Consider the following 25,936-nt stretch of genomic DNA (forward strand, 5'->3'; position numbering starts at 1 on the left):
GTCATCGCTTACACGTGCGAGGCTGCTTGTGTCATCGCTTACACGTGCGAGGTTGCTTGGGTCATCGCTTACACGTGCGAGGCTGCTTGTGTCATCGCTTGCACGAGCGAGGCTGCTTGTGTCATCGCTTGCACGAGCCGATGCATGATTGGTTCTTGCATGACACTTGGCAAATTTCTGTTGGCTTCTGAATGGCAACAGTAAAACCTAGCAGCAGTATGTGGCGCTTTGTAATTGGCTGTATTTTGTGGTCTTGGTAGTGTGACGTGTCAGCTTGTGATAGGTCGGGAACTTTCTCTCTCTACACCTACATCTTGAAGGAAATAAACCAAACTGTGGAGGAAACTCCTCGAGTGAGACAGATGAAAATAAGAAAGCAAAGAAGTCGCAACAAACCAATAAAGATTTGATTTACTACCAAGAATGTTGTTCTGTGATTGTTACTTGATCCAAAGTATTTGTAATATCTTCATATCTGCTGCCGGTTGCTTCCCCCACTTTGCACTCTAAGACAAAGAAAACGCACAAAATATTGACATAAGAACTTGATAAATTGCAAGTACATATCACTCATAACCCCATAACATTAGGACTAGATGAATGAAAGAGGCATTGAACGATGGGTTTGGGCTATGGGTGCTTCCCTCTTTCTTCAAAATATGGATGGAAGGCTCAGTAAAGGTGTTATTTGAAAAATTAACTAGTTTCATTTCGTATGTAACCAAATCAAACGGACTACTAAAGAAAACAAGATCAAAGGTTAAGCTTGTTTGCAGCATCTTTGAAGTGATAATGGGGCTTTTGAACCATTGTTTTTATAAGTAATGGGGCTTTTGTACATGAAGCCTTTTGCCTGATGTTAAGATTGAATCAAACTAAATGAGAAAGGAATATTTTTCATGATGTTCTGATTGAATGGGACCAAAACATTCCTAGGCCCTAAAGGGTTGGAAATAAAAGTAGTTGGGGATGAATTAAAAAGCAAATGCAATAGCATCAGAAGAAAAAGAAGAACATAAAGTTAACTTCAGGAGAATCAGAATTGAATTGCCTAGAGCAAACAATAGTAATATGGCTTCATTGCCTTTCTTCTTCTTCTTTTTCCCTTGCACATATTGGTGACTAATTCAGGTATTTTCCATTTTTGAATGTCATTCCAAATTGGACAACCAGCAATGGTAAAAAGAAAAGCAAGCATTTATCATCTCATCCCCTCCACTGCGGGTAGTAACATCGCACTCTTCCCCCCTCTTCCATGACACGAAACTCTTCAATCACTAAGACAAGAAATCCGCATGCTTTTGCATTCATCAATCACCTAAATGTATAACACTAAACCATGAAAATTAGCAAACAAATTTCAAACGTAAAAGCATAAGGCCAGAAATTACACAAGTTGAAAACCGGTCAATTACCTAGCTCATGTTTCATTTGCCACCATATAATATGGATTGAACATGATATGTTCCATGATGCACCTCCTTGCTTCCATTATGAAATGATAGAAGACCTGCTTCCGTGGCCCTTTCTCAAATGTGCATCCATGTGTGAAAATTTGATTCATCACAAAATGTACATCCCTAGATATTAGCATCAGATGTTAGGTTCAAATGAAGCAAAAAAGAATTATATATTTAACATGAGATTATCAAGGATGGATAAAATGATAAGGAAAAACAGACAAATGATTAACAAGAAAATATCAAGATATATCTCAAAGTAGAGGAGTAAATGATCCAACTAACAAAGCCAAAGTATATGTAGTTTCTTCTTCTTTCCTGCTGTTATCGAAATAAGCATATGATATACCTCATGTAATGAAATACTTCAGACCCCAAAACAAGAAAGAAGCATATGATATTTCTTTATAACTTGATAAATAGCAATTACCTAACCCTATAACTTTTGTACTTGATAAGTAACAAAAACATTTTAAAGCCTTGAGGGCTCCTCTCTTTCTTCTTAAGACTAGAGTTACATAGATTTCATTTTATGTGTCGCCAACTTAGATTGACTACAAAAGAAAGCCAACATGTCGAGTTAAAATTTGAGTAACATTCATTCAGGTATTATTTTTTCCTTTTCTTTTCAATAGAGAATCTTCCACACATTTTGCTAAAGCTGCATATAGTGAGCATACCAGATTGAACCATTCGTGTTAGTGTCGTTGTGAGTTTGGCCAAAATCTTAAATTAATCTTCCAAAGTTGTGATTATTATCTTTTTGAAGGAATTTTTAAGGGATGTAGGATAATTAATTGCAACTTTGGTGAAACAAAAGAAGCTGATGAAGAAGAAGGTGTTACCAATGACTTGATCAGAATTGCAAAGCCTAATCAAGCCGATGCTGAACTTGCTGACACACACACAAAACGCCAATAATTTTTCATCATCATCATCCAAAAATCTGAACTTGTAGCTAAATTTATGAACTCTGAAAACCGGGAATTTCTTGTCTTTTTATACCCAAACAAAAATTCTATAAATCAATATCATAATATTTTGCTTGAAATTGATTAATTGTAAATTGAATAAACTCACAATAACAATGATTTTGAAGAGACCGGAACCTTTCAACCAGTGACACATTGGGAAACTAGAAAACTGCAACCTGAAAATGCATTGCATAGGATTAGAAAATAATGTTAAACAAATGGTACCACATCAGCACTTCATTTCACCAGAAGGGGATATTAACTAACATCATGAAAATGATCATGCCACTATCTTGACTATCAATTCTATGCAAATTATAATGAATATTTAGAATTGTTCTAGACCCAAATCCATGGACAATGGGCTAAAAACTAGAGCTTGAAGTTTTTTTTTTTTTTTTGACAAATTGGTATTCAGTAGGACACAAGACAATACTGCTTCAAAATTTACATGGACTGAGAATTAACAATCATTGAAGTATGTGTTTTAAAACATTAGGTTTATCTTTGCTGAAGCCGATCAATGAGAACAAAACCTCAATTTGTTTATAGAGTCACTCAACAAATTTATGGAGATTAAGATATCCTATTAAAGCATTAACAACTTTAAAAATGTACTTGAAAGGACCTATTTGTAGTTATTTCCATATAAAAGGTCATTGATCTTACAATTGACAGGACAAATGTTAAAATATTATAAATGAAGTGTGATCAGGAGTTGTTATTTCATACATAAATGAAAAGCACACACAAAAGAGAACAGAGGATTGAACCATTGGTGTCAGTGTCTTTGAGATTTTGGCCAAAATCTTATAAATTTATCTTCCAATTGTATTTCTTTGTTTTTTTTTTTTTTTGTGGGAATTTTTGACAGATAAGTAGGATAATTAATCAATATTTAGATCTAATAAAAAAAAAAGACAAAGCAGAAGAAGAGTTTAAAGAAGCTAAAAAAGACTTGCATCACTGAATCAAGCCAAGAATGAACTTTGCCCATGCAAACAAATCATCTTTCACCATTGCCATCCAAAAATCTCTACTTGAACCTAGAAACACAGAAATCATAGGTCCTCTTCTTCGTCATCCTCTTCACTATCTTCGTCATCTGACGAGCTTGAAAAAATCTACATGCCCAAACTGAAGGAAATTAGCAAGAGCAATTGGAGTTGTTTTATCTATATGCAAATGAGTAAGATTTGTTGCTGTGATCATTTTTTATTAGTCTAAACAATTTTAGATATTATCACAAGATGACTGAATATAAGCAAACACATGCTTTTTTTTTTTTTTTTTTGGAGAAAGAACCACATGCTTTGCTAGTTATGAGAATATGGCAAAATACAAATCGCCTAATTCAAATTACTCAGAATCTAACTAAAGTTGTTATTAAATTTTTAATCTGTAGGACTGGTTGGCAGTCAATTAGAATATCAATAGATATATTTAGCAAAATAAAAGAAGATGCGCAAGACGGAGATCACGGGAACCATTTTAATTCAATAAAATGCGGAAAACCGTAAATAAAATAGAAAGAGGTAGGCCTTGGAGTTGTTTTCTATCAATACATATGCAAAAGAATGAGATTTTTAAATATAATCATTTGGATATTTATTAAGAAATTTTAGATAAATCACAAAATAACCCAATCTAAACAATAAATCGCTTAATTCAAATGACTGAGAACTAAATAAATTCATCAACCAGCATTTTTTTTTTTTTCAGTATGAAATTTGGCAGAAAGGTAACATTTTTATTAACTTAATATTGATATATTGCAAAATAAAAGAAGAAGACCAAGGAGAAGAAGAAGAAGCGTCAAAAGAAGTTACCGTGCCAAATGGATCAAAGTCAATGTTTGGGATGTGGGAAATCTTGGGCCATTCCTCTCCTGTCCCTCTTTTGCAGCGTTCCTTGAGAATTGGACACCATTCCATCTTCAAATTCTGTAATGGAATTGTATGAAGGAAGTTCGGCAGCGACTTTAACCTTGGGCAATACCGGATACTCAAACGTTGAAGACGTGGCATTATAGCGAATCTTCTAGTACAGTCTTCTTCTTCTTCTTCTCCTCCAATCCCATTCCATTCTTCCCACTCTATTAATCCGTAAAATTCGAGAGATATCAAATTTGGGAATAGCGTTATTGATATATCGTCTTTCTCCTTCTTTTCGGATTCTTCTATTCCCATAAATTCAACCCCTAACCTTTTCAATCTATAAATCTCCCATATTTTCAATGATTCAAGGACCGGAAGTTTTCCCAGAGGAGGCAAATGCTCTATAAATAAACAGTCAAAAAAAAGTTTTTTCAAATTGGTCAAGGACACCATCCAAAGAGACATTATCGGTCCCTTGTAGTAAAGAATGCTTAAATCTTCCAAGTTAGGAGGTGGCTCTAAGGCATTCAAAACTAATGCATCCATCCCCCTTGTTATTTCCTTAGGATCCGTTTTGTCTGGGTCAAACAATAGCTTCAAAGTACGAAGGTTTCTCTTCTTCTTCAGTTGTGCATTCGTGGCCTCACATTGATCTACCTCATTCCCCAACCCATCTATTTCAAGAGTCCCTTGAAGGTGGTCCAAATTTCTTAATTCTCCCAGTTTACATCTTTCGCTATCATCCTCACCATTTACGCTGAAATACTTTAATGTTCTAAGAGAAGTCAATCTCCCAAACCCTCTTGGGAAATTTATATTTGGACACCCAAGGGTTTCGTAATCCAACTTAAAATGTCTTAGGTTAATTAATTTATCCATCCCCTGTGGCAATTTCTGTAACCCACCAGCTATTTCAATATGCAAAATTTGTAAATTGAAAAGATTACAAATGGTTTCAGGCAATGCAACTCCACAATAATGGACTAAATAGAGATACCTCAAATGTATGAAATTTCCCACTGCATCTGGAAGTTCCGTTAACATACTATGATATCCACAAAACAAAGTTAACACCCGTAAACATCTAAAATGCTGGAATAAAGTAGATAAGTTATAACCACCTTGACATGCAAAAATGAGGGTGCGTGAATTTTTTGCACTAAAAATGGACTCAGGAAATTTGGCATTTTCCAAAATTTTTAAATGCAAATGGCGGGCATTTTTATAATCTACTCCCAAGTCTATGTCACTATTGATTGTGAAGCATTCATTTTTTGATATTAATTGTGCAAAGTCATGCACTATGTCATGCATTTTGCACCTTATTATTTGGTCATCATCTTCATCTTTCTCAAAATCTTGGAAGAAAGATCGTATGGCTAAATTTTCAAAGTACTCTCTAGCAATGATTTCCATCTCCATATTTGTCTTCGAGCTGATATATCCTTGTGCCATCCACATAAATACCAACTCATCGCTAGAAAAGACATAATCTTTTGGAAAAACAGCACAAAATGAGAAGCATCGTCTCAATGGTGAGGATAAATCATAATAACTCAGTAACAACGGTGCATAAAGACTTTCTATTTCCCCAACTTCTAATTCCCACAAATTGCTATCCAAAACTCTCCTCCATTCTTCTATACTTCTCTTGAACCGCAGTAGACTCCCTAGAGTCTTTGCAGCAAGTGGCAAGCCTTTGCACTTTTCTACTATTTGCCTACTGAGGCCTTCTAGTTGCTCACATTGCCTAGGATCCCTATTAAAAAATGCTATTTTTCTAAACACCAACCAACAATCTTCTTCAGACAATACCTCCAAATTAATTATGCTCGCACTTCCCATAATCTCCGCAACTCTGCTTTTACGTGTGGTGACTATAATTCTACTGCCTTGGGCAACATATTTGAGTGCAATTCTGAATGGCTCCCACATTATGGAGTCTTCTGTCCACGCATCATCAAAGACAAGAAGAAACTTCTTTCCCCTAACTTTATTGCAAATTCTATCCAACAGACTTTGCAATGCAGTCAAGTTGGGGGATTGATGTTCAATAGATTCAAGGATTTCTCTGGCCACCTTGCACTGATCGAAAGGGTCAGAAACACAAACCCACACTTTTATCTCAAAATGTGCCTTCACCTCATTATCATTATAGGCTAGTTGGGCAAGAGTAGTTTTTCCAATACCACCCATGCCCACTAAAGAGATGACATGGGGGTTTCTTACTTCTTTACTACCCTTGCCCAATAGGATGCTCACTAGATCATCCCTAACTTTATCACGACCAAGAATTTCAGACACATCAACAAAGGAAGTTGTTCTTGGTCTCTCAACTTCTTCATTGCCCCTAGTCAATACAAACGTGTACACCTCTCCCTCTCTGTCAATCTCATCTAATTTTTCATTAAGTTCTTTTATCTTATGAGCAATAGCACGATGCTGCAAAAGAGTAGGAACTGAGATGAGGGGCCATACCTTCCTTTTCTTAGCAGCACTGCTAGTTTCAGCTTTTTCTTCATCATCTTTTTGTTGTTTCCCAATCTCTGCTTTGATCATGGCAGTGTTCCACTCATCCAACACGTCGTCCATCAGGTAGGATACGTCTTTGAGCTTATCTAACCAAAGCTTCACAGCTTCCTCCTTCACTTGCCGTTTTTCTGCATCGTTGAGCATTGCCTGGATGGTGTGGAATTTGCTTTCAAGCTTCTGGACTTCTCCCTTGACATCAGCAATTGACGTGAACTCTGAAGTAATGAGAGAACTAAGCTGGTCCTTGATAGCAGAAACAAGAGCCCAAGCCATAGTTAGAAGTTGGAAATGGAAATTTGTTTGGTTAACAAAACTACACAAGAGTACTGAAAGAGCAAATGGCAACTGCTTGAAGAAAGAAGAGACCAAAGAGGAGATTAAAGTTAGTCGGAAAATGATGCAGCCAAAATATATATTTTTATTTTTTAGGCTAGCCCTGCTTTCGGTTATATCTCTGCTTTCGGGTTTTTTTTTTTTTGGAAAGAAGTACCCATCTTTTTTACCAGGTTAAAAGGTAAAATTGATCTTTTAAATTTTTTTATTTCATTTTAGTCCTTTAATTTTGCTTTCATTCATTTTAATCCTCTAAATTTCACATTTATTCAATTAAGGTCTTTCTGTTAACTTTTGTTAAAATTTTAGAAAAAAAAACTGAAAAATATTTTTCAATCATTAATTAAATTTTTTTAATTTAAAAAATTTGAAGAAAAATTTATAAAATTAAAAAATTTGAAGAAAAATTTATAAAATTAAAAAATTAACCACAATGTATAACAAAAGTTGGTAAAAAAGCCTTAATTGAATAAACTTGAAAGTTAGAGGATTGAAATGAACAAAAATAAAATTAGAGGACTGAAATGAAATCAAAATAAACTTAGAAGGTCAATTTTGCATATTACCCTTTTTATTATGTACTATTCTATACTTCTTTTTTCTTATTTATTTTATATCATTTGATGGTGTTCTGGGTAAAATTTATTCCATTATTATTGTTTTTCAGATTATTATTGATATTATTTTATTATTTATATTGACAACTGGTTATTTCAACATTTTTAAAATATTTTTTGTGAAAATTTTTGTGATTATAAACTTATTGTCTACCATTTTGCTTGGAAAGCTCAAACGTGAAATGTTTGACCGTAATGGCCGGTATGATTCTTAGAAAGTTCAATGACTTCTTCTTTCAAGGTTTCACACAGTAACTTCCTTGATATTGCAATGTGACAAGCATTAATTGTCACTTGGAACGTATAAAAAAAAAAATTGTCACTTGGAAGAAGTTTAAAAGGCGTCACGTGCATTTTAATAATTTTTCTGAAACTTTTATTTGATTATTTACTGTAAGTTAACAAAAATATAGTGCACCTAGAAAAAGTGGAATTTTAATTAATTAATTTATTTATTAAGCTGATAAAAGAAATAAATAACCTAATCATTTGCTTTTTTTTGGAGATAAGTACAATATGCTACAATACCATATGTCAAATCGTTTCTCTCTTTTAGACTCCCAAGTACTTTGTGTATGTGGATGTGCCAGTTCACCTAATCTTTCAAAACTTAGTCTAGGCTTACAATATTTTTTTGAACTATTAATGTCGCTTGTTATAATTAGTAAATAATAAAAATGATATTAATGATGAAGCTTATTTTATGTTGCTTTCTATCACAATTTAAATTTGTTGTAAAGTATCTCTAACTGGACTAAAAAGCAAAATCAACACCAATAGTTGGAGAAAGCAAAGGCACCATAATTGTATTCCAATACAAATTTTCAAAAGTAGCCCATCTTCATTTACTGCAATCCACTATTTTAAATCTAAGGGCCAACTTTGGTTTAGTCCACCATCAACTCACACCATGATTGTCAAAATCAAAATCTTATATAGGATGAGAGAGAGAATCACATGGATTGGATTGTAGGATTGAATTGAGGATCAAAAACCTAGAGGCTATATCTAACTATCAAAATATGTTGAAGAAAAAAATAAAGAAAAAATTTGACAAAAATTAATATAAAAGGTAATAACTACTAAGTTACAAATTACTAATACACAGACAAACTTGAAACTCCAAATTTCAAAATTACATGTTCCAACACCCAAAACATACTTAACGTTAGAGCGCAAGGAACAATGTTTCTAACCATGTACACCATGGTAATAACACAAGCATATAAGAATGAATACTATTTTCTAAATAGTTATCTCTCACTCATTCTAAATACAAATGGGTCAAAATTGTATTCATTTTGAAGTCTTGGATATATACTTTATAATGGATTAAGTAGCACTCAAATTTTTTAAAAGTTAGTCCAACATTCAAATGAAGACCACATTGTCACTATCTAAAAACCTTGAGGCCAACTCTGGCTAATGAAGACCACACCAGACTTGATCAAATCCCAGTTCATACTGATCTCTTCTCTCTAACCCACTGACAAGTAAAATTAAATTTCCCCACATACTACAGAGTCATAAACTTTATTTATTTTGGACTATAGTTCTTTTTTTTTTTTTTTTTTTTTTGTGAAAATGCACTTTTGGTCCTTACATTTTAGGTCAATTCCATTTTGATCCCAAAATTGATTTCGTTCTAATGTAGTCCCTAAAAAAAGAAAATCGCTTTTAAAATGGTCCTTGCCGTCAACTCATTAACAGAAACCTCCTATGTGGCAGACAGAGTGCCTTACTTGTTGACATGGCATTAAAATATTATTAAAAATAATTATTTGACATTTTTAAATACCATATAAGCATTTTAATTAATACTTCCAACTCAGAAGTGAGAATCGAGTCTTTAAGACTCGAGTTTTAGACTAAAATCGAGCGTAAAGACTCGAAATGCTAGTTTGCAAAATCCTTTCAAACACATTAACTTATTATATTCTTTTCCCTCGTTATCCTAGCCTGCACATTTCCCTTTAGCCTTATTCAAAGCAAGATGAACAAAAATTAGGTGGAAAGCCAAAACACCATAATTGTAGTCTTGTAAAAGTTTTTAGTGGAATCTTTTATCCCAAGCTAGGCCAATTCTGTCTCTGGTCAATAAAGTCTACGCGGTACATATCAATTCACAATATGAAATCAGGATCAAGATCTTACACATTATTAGGACTGTGTGGATTGGATTGTAGAATCAAAACCGAGTATTGTAATCGCTCACACTCATCAATTGCTATTTTACAATAAGTCACTCAAAACCTACTTCATTTGGATTTATAAACTTAAAAAAATTTGCAACCTATAAACAGTAAGATTACATTTATACAACCTTATTATTTATAGGTTGTAAAAAAAAAAAATTATTTTAATCTTGTGGTTGTGTATGAAAAGAAAAAGTGAGTGGAGGAAAAAGAAAGATGCATATTATTTTATTAGGTAATTTATATTATTTTATTAGGTTGTATGTAAAAATAAAAACTGAAATGTAGAATGAGTTGTAAAATGAGTTAGTAAAATAGATAAAATAATGTTTGAGGATACAAAATAGGTTTTTTTTTTTTTTTTTTTTTGCATCACCAGATGCTAATGCTCTCAGACTCTAATATTTGAAAGAAAAAAAAAGGCACATAATCACCGAAAATTATAATATATAATACTACATGCTAAAGAATGATTGTCAAAAAGAATAAATTTGACACAAATTAATTATGTAAGATAATATCTACTTACTTACCAAATGAAAAACTAAAAACTTCAAAGCTAGATGTTCAAACGCCGCAAACTTACATGTGATTTAATTTAATTTAATTTAATTTATTTTGAAAAAAATGTGATTTTAAATTAACAACTCAGCACAAAGAATCATGTTGCCAACTATGTAGACCATGGTAATAATAGCATATATATATATATATAAACAAATATTCAGTCAGGGACGTAGATATATATTAGCCAGCGGTCTAGCCTCAATAATATTTAATAAATGATAAAATTTGACTACAAATTCGGTTATAGCCTAAGACTATAACTTTGATTAAAAAAATTAATTTAACTGTACATGTTCTTTATGCTCTTAATATACATGTCAATTTTTTTTTTCAATTAGATATTATTTTACCATATGATCTATAAATTTATTTTTTATGCATAATTTTATATTACAAAAAATTACTATTTAAACAATTAATTGATGATACAGCTATTGATCATTGTTCTTTTGAAAATTTAGCAAACATAGAAAATATAAGAAGAAAATGTAATTCAATTGTGAATTTATTAAAATTCACATCCAATAAAAATATATTAAGTGAAGTTGTAGCCTTAGGCTACAATCAAGTTTGTAGTCAAATTTTGTCATTTAATAAATTGTATGTGTTTTTTTTTTCATCAAAATTAAATGCTTCAAGAGTTTGGCCCCTAACAAAAATAAAAAGTAGAATATTTATTTAGTATGAGTAATAAAATATTGTTCAACGAGTTGTTGGCTTTGTCAACTTAATTTCATCAATGAATTTTTTCGGATTATATGTTCAATATTCTTCATTTTTATAATTTTTTTTACTACTCTCTCTCTCTCTCTCTCTCTCTCTCTCTCACACACACACACACACACACACACACACACACACATATATATTTCTCCAATTCATTGTTTTAGTATTTAGTTTGTTGATATTTGAGACAAGAAAGAGTGCAAAGTCGTATGAACTGTCATTAAAAAGATTAAAAGAAAATAGAGTTCTTTTAAGAGATTAATTGGAATGATAGTTTCCTAAAAGAGCAATGTAAGTCTACAACATTTTACAATAAATTTATAACAAAATCCTAAGTGACAAGCAACTATTGGTTTTAAATTAGGTTACATTACTTTTTTATTCATCAATAATTTGCCACCTAAGATTTGTTGTGAAATTGTTGTGAATGTAATATTACTTTTCCTAAAATAATTATTGATTGGTGTATTGGCTATTGCTTTGATATTTGTAGATTAAATAATCAAGACTAGTTTTTGTTGAATATTTTTGGCTCTTTTCCTATAATCCAGACCAAGTTTTTTTTTTTAATTTTTTTATATTAATTTGTTGAATATTTTTCTCAAATGATTATCTCATATTCATTCTAATTCCAAATTAGATCAAATTTGTGTTTATTTTGAAGTTAAAGATGTTTACTTTATTTCATTATAAGTAGTACTCAAAAATATTTAAAAAGATAGTCCTATATGCAGCAGCTGTTTCAGTAAGCAAAGCATCCAATGCAATTCACTATCTCAAAAATGATTAGTCTGGTCAATGAAGTCCGCGCGTGGCATGCTCAGTTCCCAGTTCACATTCATCTCTTCTTTTCTTCAACCCACTGACAAAGTCATAACTTTTTAACTTTGGACTAGAGTTCTTTTTCTTTTTCTTTGTCCTTCATCATGGGACCCTGAAAAACAGACGTATGACCCTGTACATACACGCATATGTTTAGAAAACGTACGATTTAACTTAATCAAGAAGGTAGATTGAAGATTGACCGTTGTGTACAGCCCTGTGCTGTTCAATAAGGTCAGGTACCTCCATTCTCCATGCTTCAATCATTCATGTAAAAGAGCTTGAATGTGTTATAAGTTTGGAATTAATGGGCCTAACTTGCGTTTGTGTCAAGTAGATAATTAGCACTCGTCTTATTGGTTAATCTTTCAGGTCTAAAGGGCTAAAAGGAATGTTATGAAAAAATTTCTTTATGACATTCCTTGCCATTCAACTTTCTTATACAAATGATAATTTGAAGTCATCTGTTGTAGTACATCATCAATTCACACCATGATAATTAGGATTATGATCTTACATAAGATAAATGATACGGTCATTTGGACTAGATTGTAGGATCAAAACTGAGTATTGAAAGATTCTATTTTTTGAAAGAAAAAAAACAGAAAAAAAAAATGCATAATCACTGATAATTTGATTGGAAAAAAGAATAAATTTGAAACAAATTAATTATGTAAGATAATATTGTTTGTTTGTTTAGACCCCTTAAAACAGATTGTTTAACATAATATATTAGCTAAGTGATTATTTAGGTTAATTATGAGATCTAGCTTAAACAGAAGAAGATCATATCATGCACAACAACATAAAAGTAAAGAGCACACCGATATGATCACTTAGGAAAACCAATGAAATGAACTGTCTCAAGGTAAAAACCTAGGGAGGATTTGACTTAGTTATCCTTAAGATAAAACAAATCCACTAAAAGAGAATTGAAGTTTTTACAAAATATTTAACCCTAACTCTAGTGCTACCTCCAGTAGTAACTTACTGACACGACTACGAGTAAGCTCCGAATTTACGAATTTATTCTCTCTTAGATTTACAGAACACAAATTCTCACATTTGTGACTTTGAGATCCCATTCAAAGGTTTCAGATCACCGCTTGCTGATCTTGCAACAACTAGATTCCACTAGTACTTGATTGTAGATCTTATTCCGATAGACACTTGTAGAGTTAAAAGGTACAGAACCTCTCAGATCTCACATGAGTAACTCACAAGTCTTCTAAGATTCTTCAAAACGTAGTTAGGGTTTTCCTTTTATACTTAGGAGTGTTGGACTGAAACCCAAAATGTTTTCACGGCCTTGGGCTTGATTTAAAATTCTGTAGAAATTAATTTTCTACGATTTTCGATAGGTTGAGCCTAATCTTTTGATCGATCAAGCTTCACAGAAAATGACTTCTTTTTTCCTGCAACTTGAATATTCTTGAAACTTGACTTTAAACACTTTGAGCAATGTCTAACACCTATTCTAGATATGTTTTTGTTCTCAGTTTGCCAACATATACAAATTGAGACTCTATACATTTAATCATAAATCTTTAAAACCTAACAAATATCTACTAAGTACCAAATGAAAAACTCTAAACTTCAAAGTTATATGTTCAAACACCGCAAACTTACATGTGATTTAATTTAAATTAATTTTTTTGAAAAAAAAAGTAATTTTAAATTAACAACACAGCACAAAGAATACTGTTGCCAACTATGCAGACCATGGTAATAACACATGCATATAATAACGAATATTCAATCAGGGACGTAGCTATATTAGCCAGCGGGCAAGCCTCAGTAATATTTAACAAATTGTATGTGGTTTTTTTTTTTTTTTTTTATCAAAATTAAAAGCTTCAAGAATTTGACTTCAAACAAAAATAAATTGGCCCCCGTAACAAAAAATTCAAAGTAGAATATTTATTTAGTATGACTTATAAAATATTGTCCAAGGATTTTTTAACATTGTCAACTTAATTTCAAGAATGTTTTTTTTAACTTTGTCATAATTTTCTTGACTACTCAAATATAATTTTTTTCCTTCAATTTGTTGTCTTAGTATTTAGTTTGTTAATATTTGAGATAAGAAAGAGTGCAAAGTCACATGAGCTGTCATTAAAAAGAAAATCGAGTTTTTTAAGAGATTGATTGGAATGATAGTTTTCTAAAACAATAATGTTAACTTTATAATATTTTTACAATAATTTTATGGCAAAAAATCCTAAGCGGTAAACTACTATTGGTTTTAAATTAGGTCTATTGCTTACATAACTTTTTTATTCATGAATAATAATTAGCCACATAGAATTTGTTGTGAAACTGTTATGAATGTAACATTACTATTGGCTATTACTTTGATATTTGTAGATCAAATAGTGCTTATATATGCATGGGATAAGCGGACTAATTCTTTGATTATAGTTCATTGCACAAGTTTTTCAGTAATGTTGTGAGAGCCAATGCAATTCACTATCTCAAAAACGTGAGAGCCAAGTCTGGTCAATGAAGTCCACGCGCGCGTTGGACTATAGTTCTTTTTCTTTTTCTTTGTCCTTCGTCATGGGACCCTGAGTTGTTGGCTTTATCGACTTAATTTCAACAATTTCGGATTATATGTTCAATATTCTTCATTTTTATAATTTTTTTTGACTACTCACATATATACATACATATATATATATATATATTCCTCCAATTCGTTGTTTTAGTATTTAGTTTGTTGATATTTGAGACAAGAAAGAGTGCAAAGTAGCATGAGCTGTTATTAAAAGATTAAAAGAAAATCGAATTTTTTTAAGAGGTTGATTATTATGGTAGTTTCCTAGAAGAGTAATGCTAAGTTTACAACATTTTCACAACAATTTTAGAATAAAATCTTTAGTGACATGCTACTATTGGTTTTAAATTAGGTTACATTACTTTTTTATTCATCAATAATTTACCATCTAAGATTTGTTGTGAAACTATTGTATGGATGTAACATTACTTATCCTAAAATAATTATTGATTGGTGTATTAGCTATTGCTTTGATATTTGTAGATTAAATAATCAAGAATAGTTTTTATTGAATATTTCTGGCTCTTTCCCTATCATCCAAACCAAGTTTTTTTTATTAATTTGTTGAATATTTATCTCAAATGGTTATCTCATATTTATTCTAACTCCAAATTAGATCAAATTTGTGTTTATTTTGAAGTAATATGATTTCAAATAAACACAAATTTGATCTAAGCAGTACTCAAAATGGATGTTTACTTTATTTCATTTAAGTAGTACCCAAAATGCTTTAAAATGTATATGCAGCAGCTGTTTCAACTTTCTTTCTTTCTCTCTCTTCTTTTTTTTTTTTTTTTACGAGATAAAAATTATATTTTAACTTAATTTAAGTATATAAGTATATGAAACTCCTTTTTAGAAATTTAAATCTCAATTATTTCTCTTCATACCTTACAATCACTTATATTTATAAATCACTTATATTTATAAAGTGAGTATTGTAGTAAGAGTCTGATGCGGTGATTCAACTATCAATAAGCAAAGCATCCAACGCAATTACTATCTCAAAAACATGAGGGCCAAGTTTGGTCAATGAAGTCAACGCGGATGATCAGTTCCCGGTCCACATTCATCTCTTTCTTCTCTTTAACCCACTGACAAGTCATTAACTTTTTGACTTTGGACTATAGATCTTTTTCTCTGTCCTTCGACCCTGAAAAACAGACATTTGAACTTTTTAATTTTGGATTATAGTTCTTTTTTTTGTTTTTCTTAGTCCTTCATGATGGGACACTGATAGAAAAGACATGAACTTTTTAAATTTGGAATATAGTTCTTTTTCTTTTTCTTTGTACTCCATCGTGAGACCCAAAAAAAAAAAAAAGACATATATGAACCCAATCTGACACTCCCAAAAATCATTTAACTTTTATTTGAAATTGATAGCCACATATGATTCACCTCATTTTCAAGAGAGGGGATCATTTTACGCATTTTGTGGGCTCAATTAATCAAGAATAGTTATTGTTGGAGATTGTAAAGAATTGCTATCGAATGTGGAAAAATGGGCGTTAGGTCCATTTCACAAATTAGAGCCCAAGCAATAAGCTTTTAGAGATTGTTTTGAATGATTGAGGAATGTGGACTTCTAAATTTTGGTCTTGGTGGATCAAATTTAAGTTTAATTGGTCCTATTGTAGGTTGGATTGGCCCCATCACATTAAGGAACATTAGAATAGGGACCTTGGAAATGTGGCTTGGAATTGGAATTGGATATCCTACCTAGTACTATCGGATATCAAAATCATTTTCTTAAGAGCATTCCCATTCAGAAATTTTATCCTATTCTATTTTACAATCTCAAAAAACTACTTTATCAATTATACCATACCATTTTATAATACACCTAACATTTCAATTTTTTATTTTACAATACAACACATTAAAATAATATATCTACACAATAAAATAATATATTTCAAAACATAAATAAAAGCTAAGACATGGAGAGAGAGACAGATTGAGACGTGAGACAGAGAGTGAGAGGAGAGAGGAATGAATAAAAAAATATTATTTCCTTTTTCAATTGTGCTACAGTACCATCACAAATTGTGATTGTACTATAGCACAATTCTAAATTTTTTTAGGAAACCAAACCAATACAAGGCCAAATGTTGGGGCCTTTTAGTACTTCAATGCTAAAATTTGCTTATATATGCCATTTGCAAGGCTAATTGTTAATGCTCTAATAGTCTTTCTAGGACACAAAAAAATTTCAAATTAGTCTATCACATTGCACATGACCTAGTAAAAAATTTTAAAATTACAAATTGTGGTGGCCAATATGTGAGGTGGTAGGTTAATTTATGTGAAATTGTAAGAATTTTAGTTGTGTCCATAATTCTATTGTTTTCTTAAAGGGCACCATCTCTAGGGACTAGTTCACACCAATCTGGTCTTAATACCCAAAATCCTTCCAACCTATTAGCCTATGCAACACACTTTGCAATGTAGTTTGAATCATTTGAAAAATCTTAACTAAGCATTTGTGTCTTTTCCTGGATGACATTTTCCATCCCAGCCAAGTAGACTTTGGCCGAGGTAGAAGAGTGAGTGAAAATATTATAATTAGATTTAAATAAAGACAATGCTTAGAAAGAAAGGTTGCAATGGATTTTGAAGCCGTTAAGTTGGATTTAAATAAAGTGTATGATAGATTTTATTCGAAAAAGTTTAGAGATCTATCACTTTCCAACCAACATTGGGAACCTTACCATGAATAAGCCATCTTATATGACTCTCCTAGTCTCTATTTGGTGGAACAGTACATCTCTAAAAAAGAACGAAGTTTGCCATTAGTTGATTAAAATCCACATTGGAAGGGAAAAGGCCTATGTGAAGCATTGTATCAAACCGAAAAAGAACGAACCTCTCAAAACCATCTTTAGTAATTATACCAAATGGATTTGGGTCAAAATCTAGGTTGTTCCAATCATAATCATTTAGGAATCACTAAAACTAACTGCAAACATTATTAGAAAATTTTCAAATAAAAACAGGAAATGAGATGCTTAAAACAGAGAACAAACCCAAATAATCCCTCTAATGAATCGTTTTTCCGTCCTACATAAAATAATTTGATCTAGATGAAACATCATTACAAATGTCAATAGAGTTGTATATAGAATACATACTACACTTTAATGGTAAACAATCTTCCATCTGGTTGATAGGCAATAGGATTGCAAATGCTACCAAAGTTAGCAGGCATATTGGCATAAAGTAATAAAGCTGCATGAGTGTCCTCATTCCATGATCCTCCAGTAGAAAAAATTATTTGGTCCATTATGGTCCCTTCAATCCACTTATGTCCATTTCAGTTTACTATGGTCCATTTTGGTTCACTTGAGTCTACTTTGGTTATGCTTTGGGAGGAGAAGTTTATGTAGATAGAGAAGCTACTTTATTAGCAATTATGTTATATTTTTAGCATAATGTTAGTAGGTTTTTGATAAAATTATAACTTTCTCATGTTATTAAATTATTGTATTTTATTTTTCTAATATAAGTAATGAGTTTACTTGTATCTACTTTCTCTTTGGGTCATTCAAGACATAGAAGATGAACTGTTTATAAGGAGCACTATAAACAAATTCAAACCACAAATTTCACTATTTACAAAATATCTTGTATTATTTAATAATTGAATGTAAAATGTATTATGCTTCATAAAAAAAATACTTGCAACACTTAAACATTTTCAAATAACAAATATAGATAGCTTAATTTTTTTTTTTTAAATCTATTACATTATATCAACTATATTTTGTTAGAAAATAATCATATCATTTTAAGAAAAATTTGGGACTAACACTTATAAGTCTCATTTACTATTTTCAATTTTCACTTAACAAAAAACAACTCGTCAAATTTTTTTTTTTGTATATCAATCAAGTTTGCTACTAGTTATAAGTAAAAAAAAAGAAAAATTATGAAGAATAAAATATCGACATATGCCTTACAATAGAAGAGTACATAATCCAACTAACTATCCCAACATAGCATCTTGTATTTTCTTCTCGCTTGATGGTCACCTTATGTACTTCGCACACTTCCATATAATGAAATACTTCAAGCATACACAATATCACTTTATAAATTGATTACTAGCAAGTACCTAACCCAAATAACTTAAAATTTTGATAAGTAACGAAAGCATTTTTAAGCTTTGAAGGCCCCTTACATGATAACAAACGCAACCAGTACATCATACATAAACGCAGCCCCAACAGCTTCTTCAAGTCAGCAATCCTAACCTCCAAAGCCTCAAGCTTAGCCTTAGTCCTTATACTGAACAGCAAGCTTAGCCTGGTTGTACCATCTCTAGCTCTCATTACATTGCCCCACTCTAGCAACCTAGTCTCATTGATGGTGTCCAAACTTGAATGGTGCATGTCCATCAAGACCTCACACAGCAGGTTGATCATAAAATGGTCAGTGATTGCTCCAATCTTGAAGCCTGCAGTAAAGTCCCCATAACGTCCCGCTAATTGGCCCAGCAGAATGACACAGTCTTGTTGAAGATTAAATCGATGAAAGTCAGCTTGGGGGTCCTCCAATGACCAAAACCGAGGGGCAAGTCTAGCACTGTATTTCTTGTGTTCGAACCTCTCCATGAAAGCTTCCAGTTCTGTCATGGTAGATGCAGCCATATTACCAACTCGCGTCAACATGTCAGAGTCAAAGCTCAAAACTCTCTCTGATGGAGCAAGGCCCTGGGTTCCAGCAGCAACATCCAGACAGTCTTGGTGAGCAGTACTGCCTTGCCCTTATCTGCAAAAGAGAAGCAAGGGCGTTAGCATTTGAAGCTTAAAAAACAAAAATATGGATACCATTCCAAAGCCTGTCTGGAAAATGAATCACCTTGGTCCGTTGATCTTGTAGCCAGGTGCTCTACACTTGCAGATTCTGGTGTCTCTGCAGCTTTGGCATCAGGAAACTTGGGATCTTCTGAGTCTGTTTCCATGGCTGTAACTCTGGCAGAAGGTGTCAATTCCTCTACAGATTCTAAAAGGGGATGAGAGAGAGAGGAGGGGTAATGGTGGAGTAAACACAAGCACTTATTAACGGTGTTATATAAGGGAAGAAAATCCTGGCAAGAAAGGGGAAGTCATAATTGTAAGACCTTACCTCCTAGAGGCAAATATCCACAAACATTTTTTCCCTTGGTTTTTCTCATCTGCAGCTGTAAAAATGAATGCCACTCAAGTTTCCTTGAGAGTAACAATATAAACAAACAAGAAGATTTTGCTTCAAGGGCCTAAATCCGGAAACGGATCTTTAGGTGAGACATCTTGGAATCACTGTCAACCACAGCAAGAACAGAATCCCACTGCTTGGGCTTCTCCCCAGAAATACACATAATACATATATATATATAATTATATATTCTTAGTAGTGTTCAAAAAATTGAAATTTAAAAGAAGTATCAGAGTATACATGTAAATTCTACTTCTTAACACAAGCAATTTAAGTACTTTGGAAATCACGTCCTATATGACAAACTTGATAACCAGTCATTCATATTCAAACAACAAAAAGATGGGAAAAGAAAAATTTACAGGTATACATAAAGCCAGTTGCCAGGTTTCCTATTCATATGTCACTGCTCGACAGGTTTTCATCTTGACATCCATGACATGTTACATTTACATTGTTGATTAGAGCCTGATCTTGAAGCATTTGTGTGTATGAATTGAGTACAGAGCTTTGTAAACAAGGACAGAGCTTCAGCGAGAAGAGAAAGGGAGCTCTGTCACTCTGCCGCATAAAGACTTGCCATTCTTCCTATGGAGCTTTCTCAATTAGCTATCTTTGACCACCAGAATGTAAGACGTGGATATTGAGGTGCTTCGCTGCTTAACAGCTTTGACCAGTATAAACTACATTTCTCCGATAGGTTTAGACTGCACAAGTTTTACAAACAAGTTGTTGCTTCAGGATAAAAGCGTAGGAAATAAAAAATTTCAACAAATTACTACAAATACAAAGGAAATTTCTTATTTTGACATCAAAATGATTCTATCAATTGAAAATAATCATTAATCAGCAAACAATTAAAGTTTTAAGCTCCAACCCATCTCAAGATCAATCTGGTTTTTTTATTCCTCGTCCACAAATTCTCAGAAAGGAGTACACAATACAGAATATCATAGTAAATTTTCTGTGAGCTGGATGTATGACCATTAATGCAATGTAGCATTATATTGAATTGAGGCCAAAGGAAAGGCAACAATATTTACCAAAATTCCAAATTGTGCAAGATCGGCATAAATTAGCAATTCATTGACTATATTTAAAACTTATATAACCACATGGTGGAATGATGTCGAGCAATTTTATTGGAATATTGTAAAAATTCATAGTGATGATTACACACACAAAGAAGATAGGAGAATATATATATATGGTACCTTTTAGATAACTTTAAAAAAGCTAACAGAAAAGTACCTTAATTATGAGGAAAAAAAGAAAGAAAGAAAGAAAATAAAATAAAAACGCAGACCTGCAATTTAAACATGATGATGAGGAGTATATAAAGGACGTTAAAGGCACAATAGATGAAATTTGAGGTCAATCTCAAATCTCCATCACTATAAACCATTCTCCATGCTTGTAACTTCAAACACTCTCTGGCTACTAAGAAAATGAGCTCCATCTGTGATCTGAATCATGAGTGACAACCATACCCAACAGATTAATGTAGAGAAAGATATATGAAACTAAATAGTAGCATGCCAGATAGAGAACCTAAAAAGCCAGCAGAGGAATAATGAAGAACCAATTCGAGAAAATTTGGTCATTGGGGAAAAACTTACTTCCCTTGGCAGTTCAAAATCCATGCTCGCATCCCTAAGTGCTCACTGAATATCCTTTCTCTGTCCTCAGGGGTCTATTGTAAAGCATGGAATGTTTTCAAGTGGCTGGGATTCAAGGCTTATTCAGGTTAACAGGCATCATTAAAACTGATTAGAATAATAACACTTTTAATCACAATGGATGTCAATGATAATGATCTAAAGTGAATATATAGTAGCCTAACCTTAAATTCAAAGAGCTATAACATGTTGTGAGGAATTTCAATGTTTATGCATTATACAAGGGTTGAGCACCACGCACTACACACGAGCAATCAAAAGACTAGTAAAAACAAGGTGACTAATAGGGGACAGACTATATCCAGCAGCAGAATGGTAATTCCTACAGTAAACTTTACTACTATGCCTTGCAACTTATTTAACTCATAAGCAAGATGATTAGCATAAAAATAACCCAGAAAATATAATCCTAATTCCTATGACAAAACAGAGCTACCAAAGACTTTATTCAAATGAGAAGCAGCAATAAGTATGGATTTGATAATCAAACCAACAAATGGAAGTTAAAGGAAAAATATACCATATAATATATTTTGCGAGACATGATCTTCCTCACTTTCCTTTGTGAGTGGTGGTGTCAAGCTCGTTCGCATTTCCTTCCTCACTGAATCCTTGATGTTCCTGATGGGGTTTCCTCTTTGACATTGGTCTTGTCTTCCTCATCCGTTGCAAATAATCTGCCCATATGGTATACGTTAATCTGTTGGTCTAATGCTATTTGTAACAACTAGAGGACTTTGTCTATGATCTGAATTCATGAATGACAAACAGAAGAAGATTGTTTAGAGATATAATCATAGATTACACTAGGAGATGAGCTAGATATGACATTGTCAATAATTTTAGGAGATTTAGCTGCAACATCTTTTGACAGTACTCCAAATTTCCTACTGAGAAGATTACTCTTTAACACAAGTTTCATATGTATAGATTATAATTTTGTAGTAACTTCTTAAAATGGTAAATCAATTTCATTACCTCATAAACCACAAAAGCTGCTCTTGAGCTATGTCTACTCCCATTAAGTAAAACTGATGAGATTCAAATGAAAAATTATCAAACAGATATACTGGAGCAGTTTGCAAGGTCATGGCAGCATTGAAAAGTTAAATCTTAAAGTTACTAATGGCAGCGAAGATCTTTTTAGTAGATTCCTCAATCCTGAATGCTGTAGACAGTTTCAAAGGTGCTACTAAAACCTCCTGTTCCCGCAATTATGGTGACAAAATAAAATTTCAGTCATTTGCATAACCATTCCCTCTTAAGCAAGCTGTGCTTACCTATATGGACTGGTTTTGAGTTCAACCTGCAATATAACCGGTTAAAGGAATGAGAGTACAAACAGATACCATAAAACCATTTTGAAAAGATTTGCGGGTAAGATTGTTTTGTAGCACTAAACATACACTAGTGCAACTTCTAGGATCACTACCTCCATAAAAAATTTTAAAAAAATAAAAAAAAAATAAAAAAAATTAATAAAAAAGAAAAGAAAAATCTAACAGTGTTCATTGGCTATGGATTGTTTTGCATTACCCAATTTTCCTCTATAGATTCTGTAATAGCAAAAAATGGAAGCCAATTTCTATTTTCACTAAATTTTATTCTTTATTTAGAAAATATACAATGCTTTAAGCCATAATTAATTACTTAGAAAATAATCAATATGAGATTACAGCCCTCCTTTAAGGAACTTTCTTTTCAATTTTTAGGAAGATATCAAGGTAAACTAAAGTGCTTCTGAAGGCTAATTAGACAAATGCTAAGCAACTAATAATATTCAAGTCAGATACATTGCATTGATGTAACTAAGCAGATTCTCGGTTTATGCAATATCTTCATTTTAGTTTTTAGTCGTAGGCCTAAAAAAATCAGACATACTCTTGATACGGTTTCCTACATCTTGAAGGAAATAAACCACACCGTGGAGGAAACTCCTTGAGTGAGGCAGATGGAAATAAGAAAGAAAAGAAGTCACAACAAACCAATTAAAAATTTGATTCACTACCAAGAATGGTGTTCTGTGATCATTACTTGATCCAATGTATTTGTGATATCTTCATATCTCGTGGTGATTGCTTCCCCCACTTCGCACTCTTTCATGCCATGAAACTCTTCTGCCTCTGAGTCAGAAAACGCACAAAATATAGACATGAGAACTTGACACAAAGCAAGTACATAACTCTATAAAAATAAGATTAGATGATTTAAAAAAGGATTACGTGGTTTGAGCCATGGGTCTTCCCTATTTCTTCTTAACCTTGTTGAATGAAAAAAGGATTCAAGCATTCAAATCATTCCTAGACCCTTAAGTGTTGAAAATAAAAGTTATTGAACATGGATTAAAAGGTAAACGCCATGGCATCTGAGGAAGAGAAAAAGAGGAATATAAATCTACCTATAGGTGAATCAGAATTGAACTGCCAAGAGCAAACAAAAGTAAAATGGCTTCATTTCCTTCTTCTTCTTCTTCTTCTTTCCTTGCACATATTGGTGACTATTTCAGGTAGTTCCAGTTTTGAATGTCATTCCAAATTGGATGACTAACAATGATAGAAAGAAAAGCAAGCATTTCTCATCTCATTCCCCTCCACTCCTGGTGCTAACATTACAGTCTTCCCTCTCTTCCATAACACAAATTTCTTCAATCACCAAGGCAAGAAATCCACACACCTTTTTTTTTCATCAATCTCCTCAATGTATAACACCAAACCATGAGAATTAGCAAACTAAATTCAAAACGTAAAACACAACATGGGAAATTACATAAGCTGAAAACTGGTCAATTACGTAGCTCACCATTCATCTGTCACCATATAATATGGATTACACATGATATGTTCCATGATGCACTTTGTTGCTTCCATTATGAAATGATAGAGAACTTGCCTTTGTGGTTCTTTCTCATATGTGCACCCATGTGGGAAAATTTGATTCATCACAAAATGTACAGGCCTAGATATTAGAATCAGGTGTTTGGTTCAAATGAGGCCAAAAAGAATTAAATATTTAGCATGAGACTATCAAAGATGGACAAAATGATAAGGAAAAACAGACAGATTATTAAGAAGAAAATATTGATATACCTCATAGTAGAGGAGCAAACAATCCAATTAACAAAGCCAAGGTATATGTAGTTTCTTCTTCTTTCCTGCTAGTAACGGGCCTCTTGTACTTCACACTTTTTCATGTAATGAAGTACTTCAGACTCTAAACCAAAAAATAAGCATATGATATTTCTTTATAACTTGATAAATAGCAATTACATAACCCTATAACTTTCAAACTTGATAATTAACAAATTTATTTTAAAGCCTTGAGGGCCCCTCTCTCTCTTCTTAAGACTAGTTTTACATAGATTTCATTTCATGCGTCTAACTTAGATTGACTACATAAAAAAGCCAACATGTCAAGTTAAAGTTTTAGTAACATTCATTCAGGTATTATTTTTTTTTTTTCTTTTCTTTTCAAATAGAGAATCTTCCACACATTCACACATTCTAGTTAAGCTGCATATAGATTGAACCATTTGTGTCAGTGTCTTTGTGAGTTTGGCCAAAATCTTTAATTTAATCTACCAAAGTTTTTATTATTATTTTTTTGAGGGAATTTTTAAGAAATGAGTAAGATAATTAATTGAAATTTTGGTTAAATAAAAGAAGATGATGAAGAAAAGGTGTTACCCATGACTGGATCAGAATTGCAATGCCGAATCAAGCCGTAGCTGAACTTTGCTGACAAATGCACAATTGCAAATAATTTTTCACCATCATCATCCAAAAATCTGAACTTGTAGCTAAATTTATGAACACTGAAAAGAGGGAATTTCTTGTCTTTTATACCAGAAAAAAAAAAAAAAAAATCTATAAATCAATATCATAATATTTTGCTTGAAATTTATTTCTTACTTGTAAAATTGAATAAACCCACAACAACAATGATTGTGAAGAGACCAGCACCTTTGAACCATTGACACATTGGGGAACTAGAAAACTGCAACCTGAATATGCATTGCATACGATCAACAAATAATATCAAACAAATGGTACCACATCAGCACTTCCAAATGAGCATTTAACAAGCAGAGGATCATATCAAAAAAAAAAAAAAAAAAGCAGAGGAAATTAACTAACATCATGAAAATGATCATGGCACTATCTTGATTATCAATTCTATTCAAATTATAACAAATATTTTGAACTGTTCTAGACTCAAATCCATGGACAGTGGGCCAAAAACTAGAGCTTGAAGCTTACCAGTAGAAAACATAAATTGGTATTCGACATTACATGACAGTACTGCTTCAAAATTTACATGAGCTGAGAATTAACAATTACAGAAGTACATGTTTCAAAACATTAGGTTTATTTTTGTTGAAGTCTGATCAATGTGGACAGA

General features: G+C 32.3%; 2 protein-coding genes across 17 annotated transcripts in view; both read right to left on the bottom strand.

The window, feature by feature from the left end:
• Positions 1–25,936, bottom strand: part of LOC112004420 (uncharacterized) — an 85,330-nt gene that overhangs the window by 48,281 nt on the left and 11,113 nt on the right. Inside the window, exons 2-17 of one of the 16 annotated variants that reach the window (XR_010630090.1) lie at positions 25,447–25,538; positions 25,222–25,349; positions 24,625–24,748; positions 23,937–24,493; positions 23,761–23,798; positions 23,573–23,661; positions 22,819–22,844; positions 22,517–22,569; positions 22,059–22,215; positions 21,703–21,778; positions 21,479–21,596; positions 21,166–21,325; positions 20,222–20,566; positions 19,791–19,845; positions 19,524–19,667; positions 18,590–19,433 (exon numbers count right to left, since the gene is read on the bottom strand). Coding sequence is in view for 1 of the 16 variants with exons in the window: in XM_065776410.1 (XP_065632482.1) it covers positions 22,198–22,215; positions 22,517–22,569; positions 22,819–22,844; positions 23,547–23,661; positions 23,761–23,827 (279 nt within the window). In the remaining 15 variants the exon portion in view is untranslated. Of the gene's footprint in view, positions 1–18,589; positions 19,434–19,523; positions 19,668–19,790; positions 19,846–20,221; positions 20,567–21,165; positions 21,326–21,478; positions 21,626–21,702; positions 21,779–22,058; positions 22,216–22,516; positions 22,845–23,546; positions 23,662–23,760; positions 23,846–23,936; positions 24,494–24,624; positions 24,749–25,221; positions 25,350–25,446; positions 25,539–25,936 lie in introns of those variants that run through there. The other 15 variants (XR_010630089.1, XR_010630085.1, XM_065776410.1 and 12 more) reach the window with 15 other exon arrangements.
• On the bottom strand, positions 3,350–7,256 carry LOC112025889 (putative disease resistance protein RGA3). Its single transcript, XM_024058572.2, has 2 exons — positions 4,264–7,256; positions 3,350–3,558 (listed from the first exon to the last, which is right to left on the bottom strand). The coding sequence occupies exons 1-2, from the start codon at positions 7,114–7,116 to the stop codon at positions 3,496–3,498; spliced, it is 2,916 nt and encodes a 971-aa protein (XP_023914340.1). The 5' UTR covers positions 7,117–7,256; the 3' UTR covers positions 3,350–3,495.

Source organism: Quercus suber, unplaced genomic scaffold (genome assembly GCF_002906115.3).
Source record: "Quercus suber isolate HL8 unplaced genomic scaffold, Cork oak 2.0 scaffold_132, whole genome shotgun sequence".
NCBI classification, from domain to species: Eukaryota; Viridiplantae; Streptophyta; class Magnoliopsida; order Fagales; family Fagaceae; genus Quercus; species Quercus suber.

Excerpts from the sequence above, each read along its gene's own strand:
- LOC112025889 (XM_024058572.2), bottom strand. The coding sequence starts at position 7,116 with ATGGCTTGGGCTCTTGTTTCTGCTATCAAGGACCAGCTTAGTTCTCTC. Across the intron at positions 3,559-4,263 it reads ACTTTGATCCATTTGGCACG|ATTTTTTCAAGCTCGTCAGA; the intron begins GTAACTTCTTTT and ends TTGGGCATGTAG.